We start from the raw sequence: 20,272 nt of genomic DNA on the forward strand, positions 1-20,272 counted from the left end.
TATATATTTGCTTCTTTGCTCATTGTCTTGGTTGTGTATTAGCACATCTGTTTAGATGGCCAAATTTGGACAAAATCAGCCAAGAGGATACTCAAGTTAATGTGAGGACAAGATGGGAGACACTTGAGAAGGAAATGACTGCTTCTGGGTTATGTGATGGTGAGTGCTATTTTGGGGGTGGAGTGGTGGTACCCATAGCTTAAATCCTGAAATGAAAGTTATATTTTCCTTTTTGAATTTTAGGCAACAAATGTGCCAATCCTTATTCACGTCCCTTGACATACACTGCCTTTACTCCTTGGCTGGGTAACTGCTCCTAGGGTAAGCGATATTGTTCCAAAGACAGAAGTGTACAAAGGTCTGTCTCAGAAAGATGTGCTTTCACCTCTAGCTGTGGCTTGGAGATAGATGAAGAAGCCATTTTGCAAGTGCTGGAGTCCAACACTGTATGTAGTGTACTTTATTCTGCTAATGATGTTTTCTTCTACCATTTTTTTTTTCTTTATTAACCATGACTTTTATATTTAGCCAACGAAAGAATCCTTGGTCAAAGCCTGCAATGCCATTGGAGTATCACACGTGGGTAGTACCACGGACTTAATAAACAGACTTGAGGAGCTACTCCTTTACAAGGACTTGTACCCCAAAATGTTTGTTAAAGGCAAATGCAAAAAAAAGGCAAAAGGGCAAAATGGCAAAATGCAAAAAGGCAAAAAGTAGTAACTGGTTTAGGGACTGGCATTGTTACCAACATAAACATTGGTTTGTGAACCTAGTGAATGCACAGCAAGTGTGATGCTATGCAAATTATGTTGATTTGTGTTTTATTACGAGTATGTCTCTTTCCCTTTTTGCCTGCAAAACCTTTTCGGTCTGAGGTTCCATTGTTGTGGCTAAGCTACTTCCACTGCAATGTAGTAGTAGCCTGACCTTTTTTCCTTTACGGATATGGCATAGACCAGGGGTCACCAAACTTTTTTCTCTGGGGGCCACATTATCGTTCCTGACTGTGATGGGGGGCCGGAGCCGGGTCAGCTATATAACAGAATTGTATGACCCAGACCAAAATGACCACCAGCAGGCCTCATTGTGTAGTAGAGATTACTAGCCTGGCACAGCCATCCCCACTACTATATCCACACTATCAACACTTGATTCCTGGCACATATTTGTTTCTTTACTAGTGGTTTGCAAAAGTAGTAATCGAGTCTTCACACTTTGTTTTAATTTGAAATACCACAGATATTCCATTTATTTATTTTCTAATAAAAATAACATCAAAGCTGAAAGAAGAAAGAAACATCTGCCTAGTTGAGGTGATTGACACTGGCAAAGGTGAGTGAAAAATGATAAATTATAGGTAGGCCTGTTGATATTAATAATAATATTAATAATAATTATGTGCAGCCCTTAATAAATGTCAAATAAATAGGCCTATAAAATAAATAAATAAAAAACATTGAAATTATAATAACATGAGTAATAACATGAGTAATAGAACAACTAGCCAGCTCTTATGCCTATCCAGGTGAGCATGTTCAGTAAACATTTTTTAGGTCAAGGTGAAAATTAAATGAGCAGTAGGCTCAAAACTAAAGCACAACAATAATACAGAATTATGGGAATCAAAATCAGTAGTATATGTAGGTGAGCTGGATTTGTACTTTGATGAATTGTGCTGTCTTTGGAATGGGGTCAGCAACAGCAATCTCCTCTCCTCACTTCAGGGTGCCTTCTGGAGCCCTGGCATGGAGGGATGACAGATTGAACACAAGAAGCACCATAAATTCAGTAAATGGCAAGACGTGCTGCTGTCTGCTTTTCTCTGTGACATAATTGTACAAAATATGTAGCAAATTAAAAGAGCCTTAATGTTATATTTTAATTTTCTAAACTGTTTTAATTATTCTTATTTCTTTTTATTATTTTAATTTATTCTATGTAAAGCACTTTGAATTGCCATTGTGTATGAAATGTGCTATATAAATAAACTTGCCTTGCTTATTTCATTAAAATCAGTGTGCTTACCGTATCAGTGTGAACTGTGTGCTTGCTTCTGGCTGGTGAGAAGTTCAATGTCTGGTTGCAGGCTAGTGGTAGCCAGTCTCAAGGTCTGATGCAACTGTTTATCTGTGAGTCTGTTCCTTGTTGGATTCTTGGTTTGCTTCATGCGGGAAAAGGTTTGCTCACAGATGTAGGTGCTGCCAAAAACTGTGGACATCTTCATTGCATGCTGTTTGATGTGTGGGTAGGTTTCCTCTGGGAGCGCAGCATAGAACTCAATGAGACTATCAGGTTTGAACGCGTCTTTAAGGATATCGCACAATTCTGCAACTCGGCTAGTTCAAACTGAAGAGAGGGAGGGGCATCATTTATGTCGGCAGCAAAGGGGTTCTGGAACAAGTGTATTCCTTTACCGTTGACATGAAGCTCACGGAACTGCGCACTGAACTCTCCCTGCAGCATTTCCAGTGCATCCTTGCACTTTTCGACTGGGAACGGGACAGCTGGTTTCTCAGCGCTGTAGCTTTGGGTGGCAGGGAGATGCGTGAAGTCCAGCTGTTGGACCTGTCGCACAAGCAGCACTAGTTTGACCTCGAACGCTTTGATGTGGGAATACATGTCACTGATTAGCTTCCCTTTGCCTTGGAGCTGCACGTTAAGGTGGTTCAAAATTTCAGTCACATCAGTTAAAAACGCGAGGTCCCACTTCCATTCTGGCTCGGTCAGCTCTCGTACCGTTTCACCTTTAGACTGCAGGAAGGTGTTGATTTCGGGTAGCAGGTCATAGAAACGGCGCAACACTCTGCCTCGGCTTAACCATCGAACTTCTGTGTAGTACAGCACATCCCCGTAGTCAGACTCAAGCTCGGAGAGAAAGGCCTGGAACTGTCTGTGTTTCAGCCAATGTTTTCGGATGTAGTTGACACAGTGCACAACCACCTTCATGACAGACGCCCACTTCAGAACTTTGCAGCATAGTGCTTGCTGGTGAATCAGACAGTGGACTTGTAGTGGGGGGGTGAGACCTCGTTCCTCGAATTCGCTGTTCAAGCGCCATACTAGCCCCCTCGTTGTGCCAACCATACTAGGTGCGCCATCCGTAGTGATGCTGGCCAATTTAGACCAGTGTAGATTCAACTCTTCCATTGTTTTGCACACTTGGACAAAAATATCCTCTCCTGTCGTAGTACCTGTGAGACATTTTAGAGCTGCCAGCTCCTCAGACACTTCAAAGCTTGCGCTAACTCCACGAATAAAAATGAGCAGTTGTGCTGTGTCCTGCACGTCATTACTCTCATCCATGGCCAAAGCAAAAAACTCGAATTCTGACGCTTTCTCATTCAGCTGGTCATACACATTGTCCCCCAAATCTTCGATTCGCCTGGTCATAGTAGTTGTGGAAAGACTCACCGCGTTGAGCGCATCCTTCTTGTCGGGACACACCTCCTCGGCCACAGCAAGTATGCATTCTTTAACAAAGTCCCCATCAGTAAACGGCTTTCCATGGGTAGCTAGTAGGTGAGCTACCTTATAGCTAGCTCGGACAGCAGCCTGGTTGACCTGAGTTTGGCGAAGGAATAAATTCTGTTGTGCAGCCAGTCCGCCTTTCATCCTCCGAATCCTGTCTTCTCTTGCTTGCCCTCGCAAGCTAGCATACTCTTTGTGGCGGGTTTCGTGGTGACGACGCAGATTATATTCTTTGAAAACCGCCACACTTTCTTTACATATAATAAACGGCACGGTCCTTACACTGAACAAAAAAATAATCGTTGGTCCACTGTTCTTTGACAACTCTGCACTCTCTATCAACTTTTCGTTTAACGCTAACCATTTTGCTGTCCTGAACACTGACCGTTATCTGACAGTTCTCTGCGCGTGCATTGTCTGTCACTGCTTGATCTCGAGCATGTCGGGTGACGAAAATTTCGGAAAATTCAAACATTTTTAACTGAAAAAAAATCAACAAAATACCAGATGCAGACATGTTATTATTTTCCAAAAAGCAATTAAAAAAAATATGCCATGACGACTTTTGGGGATTGCCTCACTGGGCCGGTTCAAGTAGTGGGGGGAAGAGGGGCTGGGGGGCCAGTCAAAGGGGGGTGGCGGGCCTGAGTCGGCCCGCGGGCCTTAGTTTGGTGACCCCTGGCATAGACGAATGATGAAGTGCAGTTTCCTGAAATCTGTCCTGACAACTCTAAAATATAAATAATTATCATAGGCTTATGGAGATTTAGGGTAAGGCAAACACATGATTTGGAAAATGGTTTTATGATATTCACTATTTAAATTTTACTCAAAAAGTTCCATAATATAGCTTTAATTTTTGATGAGGCGTCATATTTAAATTAGATTTGACATATTCATTTGTTATTTGCTGCATGGTTGCTATTACACGCCACCTAATTTAGCAAATTCTGTAACAACCCATGGAGACATCATACATAATGATATGCAAGGTAGCTAACCATATAAAATCTTTTGGACATAGAAACATCTCTTAGCTCTCTTAGTTTTTTTGGAGCTTGATAGAACAATGATTTACATTTTTGTCTCTGTATTTCACCTTTCTAGAGCAGCTGTGACTTCAACCTGCTCTCCACAGGATGACTTTGATCTTCCAGTGTTCTTGTCTAGTGGAGACCTCACAATAGGAGGAATTTTTCCTTTACATTATAGAGTAGAACTTCCATCAACAGACTACATAAAGAGACCTTTATCAGCACAGTGTCAAGGGTAAGGATATTTGCTATTTTCCAATAATTTCTGGGCAATTCAGTATTTTGCCTGCTGTTTAATTTGTATTCCGTTTCCCAAAATCAAAAAATAAGATGGTAAACCAATATTCTAAAAGCAATTTTACAAAGTTATTTTTGTGGCTTTAAATGTAGGTTTGATCCAAGAGCTTTCCGCTGGGCTCTTTCTATGAAGCTTGCTGTGGAGGAGATAAACAGTAGAAAAGATCTCCTTTCAAATCATACACTGGCTTACAGGATTTTTGACTCTTGCTCTACTCCTGTAACGGCTCAGAAAGCAGTCCTAGCAGTACTGAATGGGCAGGATGTTGTTCAGAGTTCAATGTGCTCTGGGGCTGGCCCTTTATTAGGATTAATAGGGGAATCTGGATCTTCACAATCCATTGTTCTCTCCAGAACTGTGCAACCCTTCCAAATACCCATGGTAATAAGTTATTTCTGTTCTGTTTATGTTCTGTATCTTGGAAACATAAGCTCAATATGCATATATTATTTTAATGTATTTTATGGTAATTCATTTTTTTTCTTCTGTTTTATAGATAAGCTATTTCTCAACCTGCTCTTGTCTAAGTAATCGGAAACAGTTCCCAACATTTTTCAGAGTGGTTCCCAATGATGATTATCAAGTCAAAGCTATTGCACAGCTGTTAAAAAGGTTTGGCTGGACATGGATTGGTGTGGTCACTGAAGACCATGACTATGGCAGATTTGCTTTACAAGGCTTAAAGCGAGAAATTGAAAATACTAACATTTGTTTGGCCTATCATGAAATGATCCCAAAAGACTACACCCAAGAAAAAGTCCTAAAGATTCTTAAAGTAATGAAGGAATCCACAGCTAAGGTAGTTGTTGTTTTTTCAGTAGAAGGGGAATTTTACCCTTTCTTGAGAGAGTTTGTGACTCAAAATATCACAGGAATTCAGTGGATTGCAAGTGAGGCTTGGGTAACAGCTTCACTGTTAGCAGAAACATACCCATTCTTAGATGGCACAATTGGGTTTGCAATACGTCAAGGACACATTCCAGGTCTTCAGGATTACCTCAAAACAGTGACCCCAGAAAGGTACCCTTCAAACCCCCAAGTTCAGGAGTTGTGGGAGGCTCTGTATGGTTGTTCCCCCTCCACATCCAACTTGAACAGTCATTTGCCCTCCTGCACTGGGAAAGAAACTCTCAGACAAGAACACTCTGCCTACATGAACACGTCCAGCCCTCGTGTGACCTACAATGTGTATAAAGCAGTGTATGCCTTTGCTCATTCTCTACATAACCTCATTCACTGCAGGCCTGGAAATGGTCCATTTGAGAATTTCTCATGTGCAAACCTCAGCAATGTGTTCCCATTGCAGGTAAAACTGTTTTAGGCTTTATACTTGGAACATTTTCAATTTCGGTGACTTTTTTCATAGCAAATTTAATTGTGTAATTTATCTGGTCTTTTCTGGTCCTTTAAACAATATTATTATTATTATTATTATTTATTTTTTTTGTACTCTAAAGCTTCAGCATTATCTTGAGGATGTTTCCTTCTCAGTATCCGGAGAAAATGTTAACTTTGATAATAAAGGAGACTCAATTCCATATTATGATTTGATAAACTGGCAAAGACACTCAAGTGGGGATATTCAGTTTGTGAAAGTGGGCCTGTATGATGGTGCTCAGCATTCTGGGAGAGAACTGGTGATTGAGGAACATGCCATTATGTGGTTTAAACAACAGAACAAGGCAAGGTGTTAACTGTGCACTGCAATCTGTTGTTCTTTTAAATATCTCACTATGGTGTCCTTGAGCTGCTTTCAATCAAAAACATTTGCTAATGTATGCTGCGTATAACAGAGGAAAACATACAGAAAATACATTGAAATTTGTGATTATATTTACTTTTTTTTCATAGGTACCCGTCTCTGTGTGCAGTAATAGCTGTGTCCCAGGGTTCAGGACGGCTGCCCGTCGTGGGCAACCTCTGTGCTGCTTTGACTGTGTTCCATGTGAGAGTGGCAAGATCAGTAATCAAACAGGTAGATGCACCTTACTGCATGTTGAGTGATAAATATTTATAATTGTGTATTATGTATAAATATTTACTTGCATTTATTTATACTGTCATTCATGTAGTTGTTTAAATTCTAAATCTCTCACATGCACTGTGAATATTATTATTATTATTATTATTATTATTATTATTATTTATTTTTTAGATTCAGTAGATTGTCTGTCATGCCCTGAAGACTACTGGTCCAATGCAAACGGAACAGTGTGTGTCCCGAAAGTAGTTGAGTTTCTCTCCCATGATGCAATGGGAATCACGCTGACTGTGATAGCTATAGTGGGAGCCTTTCTGACTGTCACAGTGCTGGGGATATTTCTGTACAACAGAGGAACCCCTATAGTCCGTGTGAATAACTCAGAACTCAGTTTCTTCATCCTGTTGTCCTTGACTCTGTGTTTTCTATGTGCTTTGGTGTTCATTGGGGAACCCACATCCTGGTCCTGCATGCTACGACACACTGCCTTCAGCATCACCTTCTCCCTCTGCATATCCTGCATCCTGGGCAAGACTTTAGTGGTGCTGGCAGCTTTTACAGCTACCCGACCAGGAAACAATATAATGAAATGGTTGGGCCCAATACAGCAGAGAATCATAATCTTCTGCTGCACTCTAGTTCAAGTGGTCATATGTACTGTCTGGCTTGTAGCGTCCCCACCTTTCCCCTATAGAAACACTAAATATCAACAGTCCAAGATCATCTTGGATTGCAGTGTGGGCTCTGATCTGGCATTCTGGTGTGTGTTGGGATACATAGGCCTTTTGGCTTGTGTCTGCTTTTTTCTGGCATTTTTAGCACGGAAGTTGCCAGGCAATTTTAATGAGGCCAAATACATCACCTTCAGCATGCTTATATTTTGTGCAGTGTGGCTGGCATTTGTACCTGCATATGTCAGCCAGCCTGGTAAATTTACAACTGCTGTGGAAATTTTTGCTATTTTAGCTTCTAGTTTTGGCCTGCTCCTCTGCTTATTTGCCCCCAAATGTTACATTATTTTACTGAAGCCTGAAAAGAACACCAAGCAACATCTCATGGGAAAAGTTATTAAATGATGCAATGGGATGTTGAATGTGGAATAAGTATCCAAAAAATATTGAATTTAAATTAAAATATAATTTTACCATAAATTAATATAATAATATATAATTATTATCTAATATGATATGTTAAGAATGTTATTATTCTAATCTGATATCTTCATATAGGTATATAGGAAACAGACTGTGTAAATACTTGTATATACTTAAAATGAGACTACATACACCACAAAATTGTATCATGTCCTAAAACAAATTTACTCTTTCTAATGAATACAATGTATATGGTCATGGGTTGCGCTACTGTTGTAAAAAGGAATCATATTAATAAAGCATATTTATGAATATCAGTATTTTGAATCCTTCTGATGGCATATGACCATGACACATAATGAGATGCATGAAGATCTGTGTCTGATATATATAACAGGGTGTCCTGCCCACTGTAGTCATGCTGAGGGATGCAGCCATTAGAGAGCATGACTGTCCTTCGCCTGTGGCTTCTGGTTTACCATCTCAGTGCATTCACTCCTGGAGATGCTTCTAAATGTGTCCTGCAAAGTGACTTTGAGCCAGGCCTCATGGCTAATGGAGATTTTCAAATAGGTGGCATTTTTCCTTTGCACTACAATCAGGAAATGCCAGATCTCAACTGTACTTACAAACCGGGGCCAATCAAATGTAATGGGTGAGTAACAAAAATGTTGTTTGTTTTTTTTTTAAACTGCCTAGAGAATATAATATTTGTAGGGTATAAATATCTTAAATGAGTGTTTTGATATAAATATTTAAACGTGTACAACTTAAGTTTAGATGCCTTTTATTTCATTCTTTCTGTTTACTTCATCTGCAGATTTGATCCGAGAGCTTTCCGCTGGGCCCTTACAATGAAACTTGCTGTGGAGGAAATAAACAAGCGAGCCGATCTTCTACCTGAATACACTCTGGGTTACAAAATCTTTGACTCTTGTGCATACCCTCTGACTGGGCAAAGATCAGCAGTAGCTGTTCTAAATGGGCCAAATGAGCAATTAAGCCCCATGTGTGCAGGTCCTGGTCCACTGCTTGCTATCATAGGAGAATCCGGGTCAGCTCAGTCTATTGTAGTTTCAAGACTTTTGCAGCCTTTCGGGATACCAATGGTGAGTCTAAAAATAAACATTTTCAATTATTTTTGTGTTAATTTAAAGTGTGTTGTGGTTTGTGTATGCTTTTTTTGTGAGAAAATAATTAAATAGAGAATAAATTGCGAAAAAATAAATGTTCAGTAATGGAGAGTTAACCATGTACACAGTCTTAGCTGTGTAAATTAAAACCATGCAGTGCAACCTAAGATCTAATAATATTCTTGTTACAGAATTATTATTTTTTCTCTTGACAGATCAGTTATTTTTCATCATGTGCATGTCTTAGTGATAGGAGAGAATTCCCTACATTCTTCAGAGTAATCCCTAGTGATGCCTATCAAGTAAAGGCCATTGCAAAACTCCTGCTGCATTTTAACTGGACCTGGGTGGGAGTGGTACGAGGAGATCACGAGTATGGTCGCTTTGCCCTTCAGGGCTTACTGAAGGAGTTAGAGGATACAGGCATATGTGTTGCTTATCAGGAGATGATTCCTCTGTTATACGAGCATCAGAGGGCGCTGGAAATCATTCGAGTCATGAGCCACTCCACTGCTCGGGTTGTAGTGGTATTCTCAGCTGAAGGGGAGCTCACACCATTCTTAAGAGACTACATGGAACAGAATGTCACTGGGATACAGTGGATTGCTAGTGAGGCATGGGTTACAGCCTCTGTGTTCACAGGAAGTGAATATTACCCTTTCCTTGGAGGGACCATGGGATTTGGCATACGACAGGGCCAAATTCCTGGGTTAAGTGAGTATCTCACAACAGTGAACCCACAAACGTACCCCTCAAATCCTCTGGTTTACGAGCTGTGGGGGGCTTTATATGACTGTTCGCCCAACAGTTCCAGCTTAAATAATCATCTGCCCTCCTGTACAGGGCAGGAGACTGTTAGGGTGCAGCACTCTGCCTATTTTAATACTTCTAGCCCCCGCATTTCCTATAATGTTTATAAAGGAGTGTATGCCATTGCTCATTCCCTGCACAACCTTCTTCACTGTACACCTGGGAAAGGGCCGTTCAAAAACTCCACATGTGCAAGTGAACATAATGTCTACCCATGGCAGGTACTCAAAATAATGAGTGCTTAAATGATTAATGCTAAATTAACTCTGCACAAAGTTATGACTTGAACTAATGCAAACAGTCTTTTATCTCCTAAACGCAGTTACAGCAGTATCTCCAAGAAGTGTCATTCACTATTTCAAGAGAGACAGTGAACTTTGACATGAAAGGCGATTCTATCCCATCTTATGACCTCATAAACTGGCAGCAGGGCTCAGCAGGAAATATTGAGTTTGTTAATGTGGGGATGTTCGATGGTGCACAAGAATCTGGCCAAGAACTGGTTATCCAAGAGAAGGCTATCATGTGGCCCGGACATCAGACTGAGGCAAGCTGTTCTCACAGTGTATTTCAGTACATGAGATTCCATGTTCTGAAGTTCTGTAGGGTAAAATGGAGGTAAGTATCAATTTGAAACATGAAAGAATTGTTATTCTGAAGATGGAAGATCTGTCTGTGGGAAGGAAATGCAAAAGGCAAAATTAACTATACTAAATATACTATTATCATTATATATCCAGGTTAGTTAGTAGCAAATTAGTTTCTTTTCAAATAATTAATAATGCTATTGACCTATAGGAACATTATTAATATACACTTGTATACATTAATATATGTGTGGCTGTGTTGTTAAGCAGGTGCTGGTGTCTGTGTGCAGCAACAGCTGCACTCCGGGATTCAGGCAGGCTGTCCGTCGTGGCCAGCCACTGTGTTGCTTTGATTGTGTACCTTGTGACAGTGGCAAAATCAGTAATAAGACAGGTTGGAGAACTTCAATAATTCAGGGGAAAAAAACAAAACAAAAACTGTGACCTTTATCCTCATTTTTATAGTCTTTCCCTCTCTTTAGATTCATTAGAATGTATGGCCTGTTCTGAAGATTACTGGTCAAATGCTGATGGAACAATGTGTATTCCAAAAGTGGTTGAATTCCTATCCCATGATGCAATGGGAATGACCCTAACAGTAATAGCTGTAGTGGGGGCCTGCCTCACTTTAGCTGTGTTTGCTGTATTTCTCTATTACAGAAACACTCCTGTTGTACGCATAAATAACTCAGAGCTCAGTTTCTTCATCTTGTTATCACTGACTCTATGTTTTCTATGCGCTTTGGTGTTTATTGGGGAACCCACATCCTGGTCCTGCATGCTACGACACACTGCCTTCAGCATCACCTTCTCCCTCTGCATATCCTGCATCCTGGGCAAGACTTTAGTGGTGCTGGCAGCTTTTACAGCTACCCGACCAGGAAACAATATAATGAAATGGTTGGGCCCAATACAGCAGAGAATCATCATCTTCTGCTGCACTCTAGTTCAAGTGGTCATATGTACTGTCTGGCTTGTAGCGTCCCCACCTTTCCCCTATAGAAACACTAAATATCAACAGTCCAAGATCATCTTGGATTGCAGTGTGGGCTCTGATCTGGCATTCTGGTGTGTGTTGGGATACATAGGCCTTTTGGCTTGTGTCTGCTTTTTTCTGGCATTTTTAGCGCGAAAGTTACCAGGCAATTTTAATGAGGCCAAATACATAACCTTCAGCATGCTTATATTTTGTGCAGTGTGGCTGGCATTTGTACCTGCATATGTCAGTTCACCTGGTAAATTTACAACTGCTGTGGAAATTTTTGCCATTTTAGCATCTAGTTTTGGCCTGCTCCTCTGCTTATTCACCCCCAAGGTTTATATTATTTTACTAAAGCCTGAGAAAAACACCAAGCAACATCTAATGGGAAAAGACAAATAATACAACTGATCATGTTTTGAGTCCAGTACAAAGTGAAAAAAAAATAGAAATAATATGAAATAAATAACCAAAAATAGCAAATTAACAGTAATTGAATAAACACTTTTTATATATATATAATTTTTGCTTTATTAATATGAATACTACTGCATTTTTTTTTTTAGATTGTACTATGAGTGGTACTTGATGTCTTATTGTTAACAAGTGTACACATTGAGGCATGTAAATCAACCATACAGTAATAACACAATGCTTCAACAATGGGTATTTGTAAGAGTATATCAATTTACTGGACACTACAAACAACAAACTATAAAGGACTATTATGTAACAATCAAACTCAGACCTACACTTCTACAGGGATACTACAGCCATGCCCTTTACAAATAATAATACTAATAATAATAATAACTAAAAGACAAGAAGTTCAGGCTAGAGACTGAGAATGTGAGACAAATGACCCCTTGCCTGGCAGGGATCACTGGTGATCCCAAATCATAGTTGTTCAAAATGCATTACTCTTTAAAACATCACACTCTTACTTGATCTGGACAAAATCAGCATCATAAGGAAGGTTTAAGACTCCAGCTTCGATATTTGACCACTGTTTATGATTAAACTGGTTTGCAGTGACATTAATTTCTTAATTTATGACAGGAGTGCAAAATATTTAATCTGTAACGTTCGTTATTTTGAATAGAATTAATCACTCACACAACATCCATTCTCATCTTCTCCGGTTTATTTGTGCTCAAATACATAACAGAATCCGCCAGGGCAATTATTACAAACGTGCGCATATTTGGAGAAATATTGATTAATTATCATATGTTAGTAAAATATTTCGCCAATACAGAATACAATTTCTATTCATTTTCCACTGAATAATGCAATCTGAACAGCTGAAACAGCGCACGGAGCTTGTTGTGTGTCTCCCCTTCCTGGTTTGCGTCAGAGCTGACCTCGGAGAAATATGATTCGGCTGTCCAGCCGTCAATCATCTCACGTGAGTCAACGTGACCTCTTCTGCATGACGCGTCCTGTGTATACTTCCTGATTCTGCACATTCATGATAAACAAAGCGAACGTGACATTTCTTCACCGAAACAGGTTCTAATAAATGCACGATTTAAGTATGTGTGTTTTGTGTGTTATTTTCGTGCGATTTGGGGTATTTTTATATGAATAAAAAATAAAGGTAAGGATAAGCATATAGCCCATAGCTTCATATAAAATGCTAAAAATAACATATTTCAAAATCGTTTTCTGACTTGAAACCATTATAAACCGCGACCGGAATATGATACAAACACTCGATGGTGTTTTAAAGTGAGCTTTAAATAAAAGTGTAATATTAATAAATTGAATTGTGTCATGTAGCTTGAGGCTAACTGTTGTGCTAATGCACCTGCTGCAGGAGCTGTCTATTCCATACAATCATTTTTTTTTTTTTTTTATAATTCGCAATTAAAAGTTCCAAGAATATTTTTTAGTTGTTTGTTTTCTAACAACAAGGCTTAAGTTAATAGGTGGATTATTCGTATATGGGGGTTACACATTATGTGTCAATGGCTAAGCATTATGCCAGAAGAAAAGCTATAATGGCTGCATTCAAACAAAAGAATAAGGATAAAAGAATGATGAAGACCATCACAGGTGTGAAAGCTTGGTCGATTTAAATGAAAAGAACATGAATGTGCCATTTCTTTTCGCCAGACATTATTCAGAGACAGTAAATAGGTGTTTAGAGGGCAATAAACTATTTGGTGAGAAACTTGTTTGCCTTCTCTGAGAATTCTCCAAATTCTCCCCTGACATGGTCTCACAATAGGCTTCATAAAATGCATAATTTTAGAGATATCATCCTCAGACTTGAAATGAAGCATGACCACAGTTGTGGCTACACTTTAGTTGTGGTTATAAGTTGCTATCCTAAATTCACATAATATTTTTATACATTTAATAAATATATTCTTAATATTTGTTGTTTTTGTTTTTATGTTTGAGCTTATATATCTCAATATTAATAACAGTCTGGTTAATTTTGAGTCTTGAACTATAAACTCTCAAGGGTTGGCTTTCTAAATATATGTTGGTTATGTGTCTATTCAGAATGACTTATGAGCAGCAACCTTTTTATTTTGGGTATGTCATGTATGCAGCTCTTGCCAAAATTGGGGGTGACGGGTAAGGGTAACTGTAACCTTAACTGTAACCTTAACTGGTAACCTTAACTGTCACCCCCTTTTTGAGAATAGTCGTGAAAATGCACTTGTGAATGGTTGTAATTCAAGAATGCTTTGGAATATAGACCTACATTTGGTCTTGTTTTAAAGAAGACACTCAGCAGATTATTGCACTTCAAATAATGAAAGTATAAAACAATTATGTAAGTTTAAATATACTGTAAACCAAATGTTCTGTACTAAATATTTGTATTTTATATAAATAAATATTTTGCTAAATAATTTTTACTCTAGAATTACTAAAAAATCAAATCCATATGTCTATCCAAGTTGTGTTCCAAATTTGAAGTTGATATCACAAAAATTGCACAAAAAAGTTCCAATGAGATTTTGTTTAGGCACTGTCCCAAAAATAGCCACCGGGTGTCACCCACATCCCATTGATTTTTTTTTTTCTTTCCTTTTTTTTTTTTCTCCTGTAACAAATTAATACATTTCTGTCCAAATATCACTTCTATCACAAAATATGGAAACTTGAGACTCAGACCTTTCTGAAAGCATGTGTTTTGTCAAGATTAGAAAAGGTTTTGATTATAAAGTAGTTAAAATACATTTTGTAATATGAAACTTGACACCGCCCACTAGGGGATGTACCCAAGAATTTAGAGTACCGTTTCCATGGTAACGCAATGTCATCCAATTTCAAAACAGTTTTCACAGGATGAACTTTGTGTTCATAAGCTTTCGAATGACTGATTCCTAATTTATGATGATTACTAAAATATGTGATATGAAATGAAAAAAAGTTAAGGACAGATCTCATTGTAAACTTGTCAAAATAAGTAGGATGGTGAGAGAACAAAATATAGGGGGAGACCGGGGACAGTTGCAACATGGGGATGGTTGCAACATGTCATTTTTCTCCAATCAGAAACAAGCTAGAGTGATGACACTCATACTGTACATGCACAGTTAGACCCTCCCCCCACTAAGAAGACAGTAGACATATTCAACATCTGCTGCTGCATTTATTGAACAAAACTTGTTTTGGAGGTATGAAAGTAAATTTTTTCATGAGATATATTTTTTGTCATACTGTCCACACATTTTGTATGAATTAATCAAAACTTACTTAGTTTGAATTATTGTTTTGTTGACTTCTAAGTGACATGGTTAGCATGTGTCAAAGTCAGTGTGTCTAGCAGACACATGATGTTCTGTCATGGCTGATAGGGTTTGGGACAGTTGCAACAAGTTATAAATTGCATGTGTAATAAAGGTTTGTTGCATTGCAAAATGTTCAATTCTTCCTGTCTGACACTGAAATATGGAGAGATTGAATAGCATCTGTAACACCTACACACTGAATCTATGTAGGCCTATGTTCTATACATAAACAAAAAAAAAAACCCGCAATAACTGTTATTTGATAAATATGACTAAATAAATAAATTATAGGCTACAATAATATTATTTAAATAAATAATACTATAATATTATAGTAGGCCTAAAACAGTTAATATTTTCAGAATTATATGCTCATTGAGACAAAAAGCTAAAATAAAAAAATAGGTATTTTTAACGTGTTGCAACCGTCCCTGGGTTGTGTTGCAACCGTCCCCTGGGTCGGGGTCAGTTGCAACATCTGACTTCTTCCATTCAAATAAATACTGTGAACGATATGTTATATATAATCATCTTTAAATGGTATGGGTAATTAGCAGACAGATGCAAGTTTAATATATACAAATTTGGTTGGTCTAGTCCAAATAGTCTCTGACTGAGAGTCTAGTCTCTCTCTAACTGAGAGAAATGCAAAAAGTGTTGCAACTGTCCCTGGTCTCCCCTAACAATTAATTTTGAATGTAAAACATTCATCATGGGATTGACAGGGGGTGGGGGGACTTTAAAGACTTTAAAGAAACTTTATGAACACCCACAGCACATAATGACATTATGTATGACACAGCATTCAAATATATTAACCACACCCTCTTACATTTCCCCTTGCAAATTCATTGCCACAGAGAACAATCTTGGCTATTTAAACATGGTGCAATGCTCACCCGATATTTGGAGAGCTCACTGTCCTAAACAAGAGAATGAATGTTTTATTAATTGTTACAGTACTTTGCATTGGCAGACTTTGTCCTGCTGTGTTTGGGGTTAATTTAGGCATCTGCATCCTGCAAAGTGACCCTCAGCCACCTGCCCTCTTAAAGGATGGAGACTTTGTTATTGGAGGGGTTTTCTCTATTCATGACTATCTGAGGACAGAGAAGCACCTCTATACTAGATGGCCACAACCACTAGAGTGCAGTGGGAGGTTAGCATATATAGTATGGAATATCACTCGTAATATAACATGTTGATATTGAAATTGTTCAAATTATAATTTTATATCAATAAAATATGAATGTTCATATATTCATAAAAAATATTATCTGATGTTTATAATCATGTGATAAAGTTATGAGAATTCATATGTGTAACTGTTTTCATGTAAAAGTATATTTATTTTTCTATTGTATTTTTATTTATTTATTGTGTTTATCTCAACAGCGTGGGTTTTAGAGAGATGCGCTTTGTTCGTGCCTTTGAGTTCGCCATCAATGAGATCAACAACAGCTCTGATCTCTTGCCAGGCATAACTTTAGGGTATCATATATATGACTCTTGTGCTTCTGTGCCAATGGCAATCAAAGTAGCCTTTCAGCTTGCCAACGGACTAGATCTCATATTTAACGACACTGATTCCTGTGTAAAATCTGCAGCTGTTACAGCAGTAGTCGCAGAATCTGGCTCCACGCCGTCTATAAGCATTTCAAGACTTCTCGGTCCATTTGGAATTCCACAGGTGCGGGTTCAATATGATTACTTCATGTCATTTTAAAAATAAATGCAAATGTAGTTTAGATATAGATCTTTTACTCCATTTATACAAAGAACGACCAATAGAATGTATGTAATTGATTTTTTGTTCGGTTGCTTACTTTTTCACTTTCCCTTAACGGTAAACTAGGTGAGTCATTACGCAACATGCGCGTGTCTCAGTGACAAGCGGCAGTATCCTACTTTCTTCAGGACCATCCCCAGCGATCACCATCAAGCGGCCGCACTGGCACGGATGGTCAATCACTTCGGATGGACGTGGATCGGGGCTGTGCGCAGTGATTCAGACTACGGGAACAATGGCATGGCATCATTCCTGAAAGCTGCGGAGGAGGAGGGAATCTGTGTGGAGTATTCTGAGGCCTACTACAGGACCCAGCCACGCAGTAAACTGAAAAGAGTTGCTGATGTCATTCGCAGATCAACGGCTCGTGTAATAGTTGCCTTCCTGGCCTCAGGTGACATGAGAATCCTCTTAGAAGAGCTGAGTCAGCAGCCTCCTCCTCCGATGCAGTGGATTGGCAGCGAGGCGTGGGTTACAGACCCAGAAATGCTGCGGTTTAATTTGTGTATCGGTGCTGTAGGCTTTGGAATCCCGCGGTCTGTTATCCCGGGATTTCGTAACTTTTTACTTGACCTGTCTCCAGAGCAGGCGCTGAAATTTCCCCTGCTGACAGAATTCTGGGAAAACTCATTTAGCTGTAGTCTAAAACGGCAGACAGGTTATTCTACTGGTATGCCAGCATGTGATGGCACAGAGGACCTGCGCGCATTACAGAACCCGTACACAGACACGTCCCAGTTGAGGATCACTAACATGGTGTATAAAGCCACATATGCTATAGCTCATGCCCTGCATGGCATTGTATGTAAGGAAAAGCATTGTGACAAAAACATAAAAGCTGAGCCCCAGCAGGTACGTTTTCAAATAAAAAAATCTAACTGATTTTAAATGAGAGAAAGAAAAAACAACAACAACACACACATATATATATATATATACTGTATATATTCAGAATCTTACCCAGTATTTCTGCATTGATAATTTATCAAATTATATTTCAATCAACACAATGTCATAAATACATCTGAATTTTGAATGTCCACCCTGCAGGTTTTTGATCAGCTCAAGCGAGTAAACTTCACCAAAAATAATTATTCTGTTTCATTTGACACCAATGGAGACCCCGTGGCCACCTATGAACTTGTGAATTGGCAGCTTCAGGGAGACGGTTCAATTGATTTTGTTACAGTTGGTCAATATGATGCATCGCAGCCTAAAGGACAAGAATTCAGGTTGAGCACAGCTATCATTTGGAACGATGGCAGGGAAATGGTATACATTGTTTTATTCTGTTCATGTGTAAGTTAACTGTGAATATCTGTGAATATCTGTGAGTGCTGTGTTCTTGTCTTCCTGCAGGTGCCTGTGTCTGTGTGCAGTGAGAGCTGTCCTCCAGGCACTAGGAAGGCTGTGCAAAAAGGAAGACCTGTCTGTTGTTATGACTGCATTGACTGTGCTGAAGGAGCGATCAGCAATGAGACAGGTACTTTGTTTAGGCTTATTCTGCTAAATAAAGAATCCATTTTCTTTGCATCTTGTATGCCCCCAAAAGAAAAGCAATCTTGCTTTTCTGTTCAAGGCCGGTCATTCTAACCCACAGTAAATTATGGTATTCTCTATCATCTTTTGTGTGTGTGTGTCCATCGCATTGCCAACACATCTGTGTGTAATTTAACTATTAATTCATTTTCCAGATTCTATAGATTGTTATCCATGCCCTCCGGAGTCCTGGCCCAACAATGAGAATGACAAGTGTCTTCCTAAACCAGTGGAGTTTCTGTCTTGGGATGAGATCCTTGGTATCATCCTCACTGTTTTTTCTATGGCCGGGGCTTTAGTGGCTTTGAGCATGGCTTTAGTGTTTTATAAAAACAGGACATCTCCAATAGTAAAAGCCAACAACTCAGAGCTGAGCTTTCTGCTGCTCTTCTCATTGGCTCTGTGTTTTCTCTGTTCACTTACTTTCATTGGTCAGCCCACTGAGTGGTCCTGTATGTTGCGTCACACAGCGTTCGGGATCATTTTCGTCCTCTGTATCTCTTGTGTTCTGGGGAAAACAATAGTGGTGTTAATGGCCTTCAGGGCTACACTTCCAGGAAGTAATGTCATGAAATGGTTTGGGCCTGCACAACAGAGACTCAGTGTTTTTGGTTTTACTCTTGTACAGATCCTTATATGTGTGCTTTGGTTAACAATATCTCCACCTTTTCCTTACAACAATATGCAACACTACAAAGAAAAGATCATTCTTGAATGCAGTTTAGGATCAGCTATTGGTTTCTGGGCTGTACTGGGTTATATTGGCCTCCTAGCTTTCCTTTGCTTTATTTTAGCTTTTCTGGCCCGCAAGCTGCCTGATAACTTTAATGAAGCTAAATTCATCACATTCAGTATGCTCATATTCTGTGCTGTTTGGATCACATTTGTTCCAGCTTATGTCAGCTCTCCAGGGAAATTTACTGTAGCTGTGGAAATATTTGCAATTTTAGCTTCTAGCTTTGGTCTGATTCTCTGTATTTTTGCCCCTAAGTGTTTCATTATAATTTTTAGACCAGAGCAGAATACCAAAAAACATTTAATGGGAAAAGTACCATCAAAAGCCCTCTGAGACACACACAACTCTAGTGCCAACTGTTTAATATAAGATATAATACATTCTGATTTTAATGCGTAAGCTTTGACATCAACTGACATCACTGTTACACATGTTTGTGCTATACTGTATGATTGTTACAAAAACAGTTTAGAACAGCAAACTTATCAAAATGAATTTCAAGGTAAATTTGCACTGATATAGTTTTATAATTACACTTGTTGTCTGAACAGATGTATAATCTTGTGTACTTGATTCAGCATGTTTCTGAGTTATACAATATACAGATATACAAATAAAAAGTATTTTATAAAACATTGCTTTATAATATTCTAATATTTGTGATGTTATACGTGTAACCTAAAAATGTATTAATATGAAATATCAGCCAATAAATTATTACAGAAATGGAAACAGGCTTTTGTGCCATATACCATAAGCTTTCATAAAATGTAAATACAAGCTTTTTTTTCCTTTTCTTTTTTTTTTTAATAAAAGAAAAATAGAAAGGAGTCAATGAGGTCATGCATTATTTTTTCAATGGTCTCTTGTCGTGATCACAAGTTAATTTTCAGTAAAATTTGTTTTTTCAACTTTTTTTGATATCTTTTTTTTTTGTGAACTAACCTTTTAAGATTTTCAGTTAGGTCTAACAGGTAAAGTAATTGAATAATCAAACAGTCATCACTGCATAAATTATAAATTGAATACAGATTTATTAAAGTTAAATTTAATTAAATATTAAAGT

At 38.5% G+C, this 20,272-nt stretch overlaps 4 protein-coding genes across 7 annotated transcripts; 3 read left to right on the forward strand and 1 right to left on the reverse strand.

The window, feature by feature from the left end:
• Positions 1–2,223: 2,223 nt before the first annotated feature.
• On the reverse strand, positions 2,224–3,615 carry LOC311089501 (general transcription factor II-I repeat domain-containing protein 2-like; the record flags this gene model as incomplete). The annotated part of the gene is made up of 1 exon (XM_084124223.1): positions 2,224–3,615. One exon carries the CDS (start codon positions 3,613–3,615, stop codon positions 2,224–2,226), a length of 1,392 nt encoding a protein of 463 aa, XP_083980349.1.
• Positions 3,616–4,165: 550 nt separating this feature from the next.
• On the forward strand, positions 4,166–7,860 carry LOC311089502 (extracellular calcium-sensing receptor-like; the record flags this gene model as incomplete). Its single annotated transcript, XM_084124224.1, has 7 exons — positions 4,166–4,170; positions 4,579–4,740; positions 4,896–5,184; positions 5,300–6,109; positions 6,261–6,485; positions 6,655–6,778; positions 6,959–7,860. The coding sequence occupies 7 exons, from the start codon at positions 4,166–4,168 to the stop codon at positions 7,858–7,860; spliced, it is 2,517 nt and encodes an 838-aa protein (XP_083980350.1).
• A 446-nt stretch (positions 7,861–8,306) lies between these two features.
• On the forward strand, positions 8,307–11,873 carry olfcv3 (olfactory receptor C family, v3; the record flags this gene model as incomplete). Its single annotated transcript, XM_084123530.1, has 6 exons — positions 8,307–8,533; positions 8,699–8,987; positions 9,227–10,042; positions 10,144–10,368; positions 10,679–10,802; positions 10,891–11,873. The coding sequence occupies 6 exons, from the start codon at positions 8,307–8,309 to the stop codon at positions 11,787–11,789; spliced, it is 2,580 nt and encodes an 859-aa protein (XP_083979656.1). The 3' UTR covers positions 11,790–11,873.
• Positions 11,874–14,848: 2,975 nt separating this feature from the next.
• On the forward strand, positions 14,849–20,007 carry LOC311089078 (extracellular calcium-sensing receptor-like). 4 transcript variants are annotated; one of them, XM_084123527.1, is made up of 7 exons: positions 14,849–15,028; positions 16,119–16,301; positions 16,538–16,832; positions 16,998–17,783; positions 17,982–18,203; positions 18,291–18,414; positions 18,626–20,006. In XM_084123527.1, the coding sequence occupies exons 3-7, from the start codon at positions 16,554–16,556 to the stop codon at positions 19,537–19,539; spliced, it is 2,325 nt and encodes a 774-aa protein (XP_083979653.1). In that variant the 5' UTR covers positions 14,849–15,028; positions 16,119–16,301; positions 16,538–16,553; the 3' UTR covers positions 19,540–20,006. The 4 variants fall into 4 exon arrangements, with proteins under 4 accessions (XP_083979653.1, XP_083979652.1, XP_083979651.1 ...); XM_084123526.1 differs by having other exon boundaries at positions 16,151–16,301; XM_084123525.1 differs by having other exon boundaries at positions 14,849–16,301; positions 18,626–20,007.
• The last annotated feature ends 265 nt before the right edge of the window (positions 20,008–20,272 follow it).

The sequence above is a fragment of the Abramis brama genome (assembly GCF_963993115.1).
Source record: "Abramis brama genome assembly, chromosome: 9".
Taxonomy (NCBI): domain Eukaryota; kingdom Metazoa; phylum Chordata; class Actinopteri; order Cypriniformes; family Leuciscidae; genus Abramis; species Abramis brama.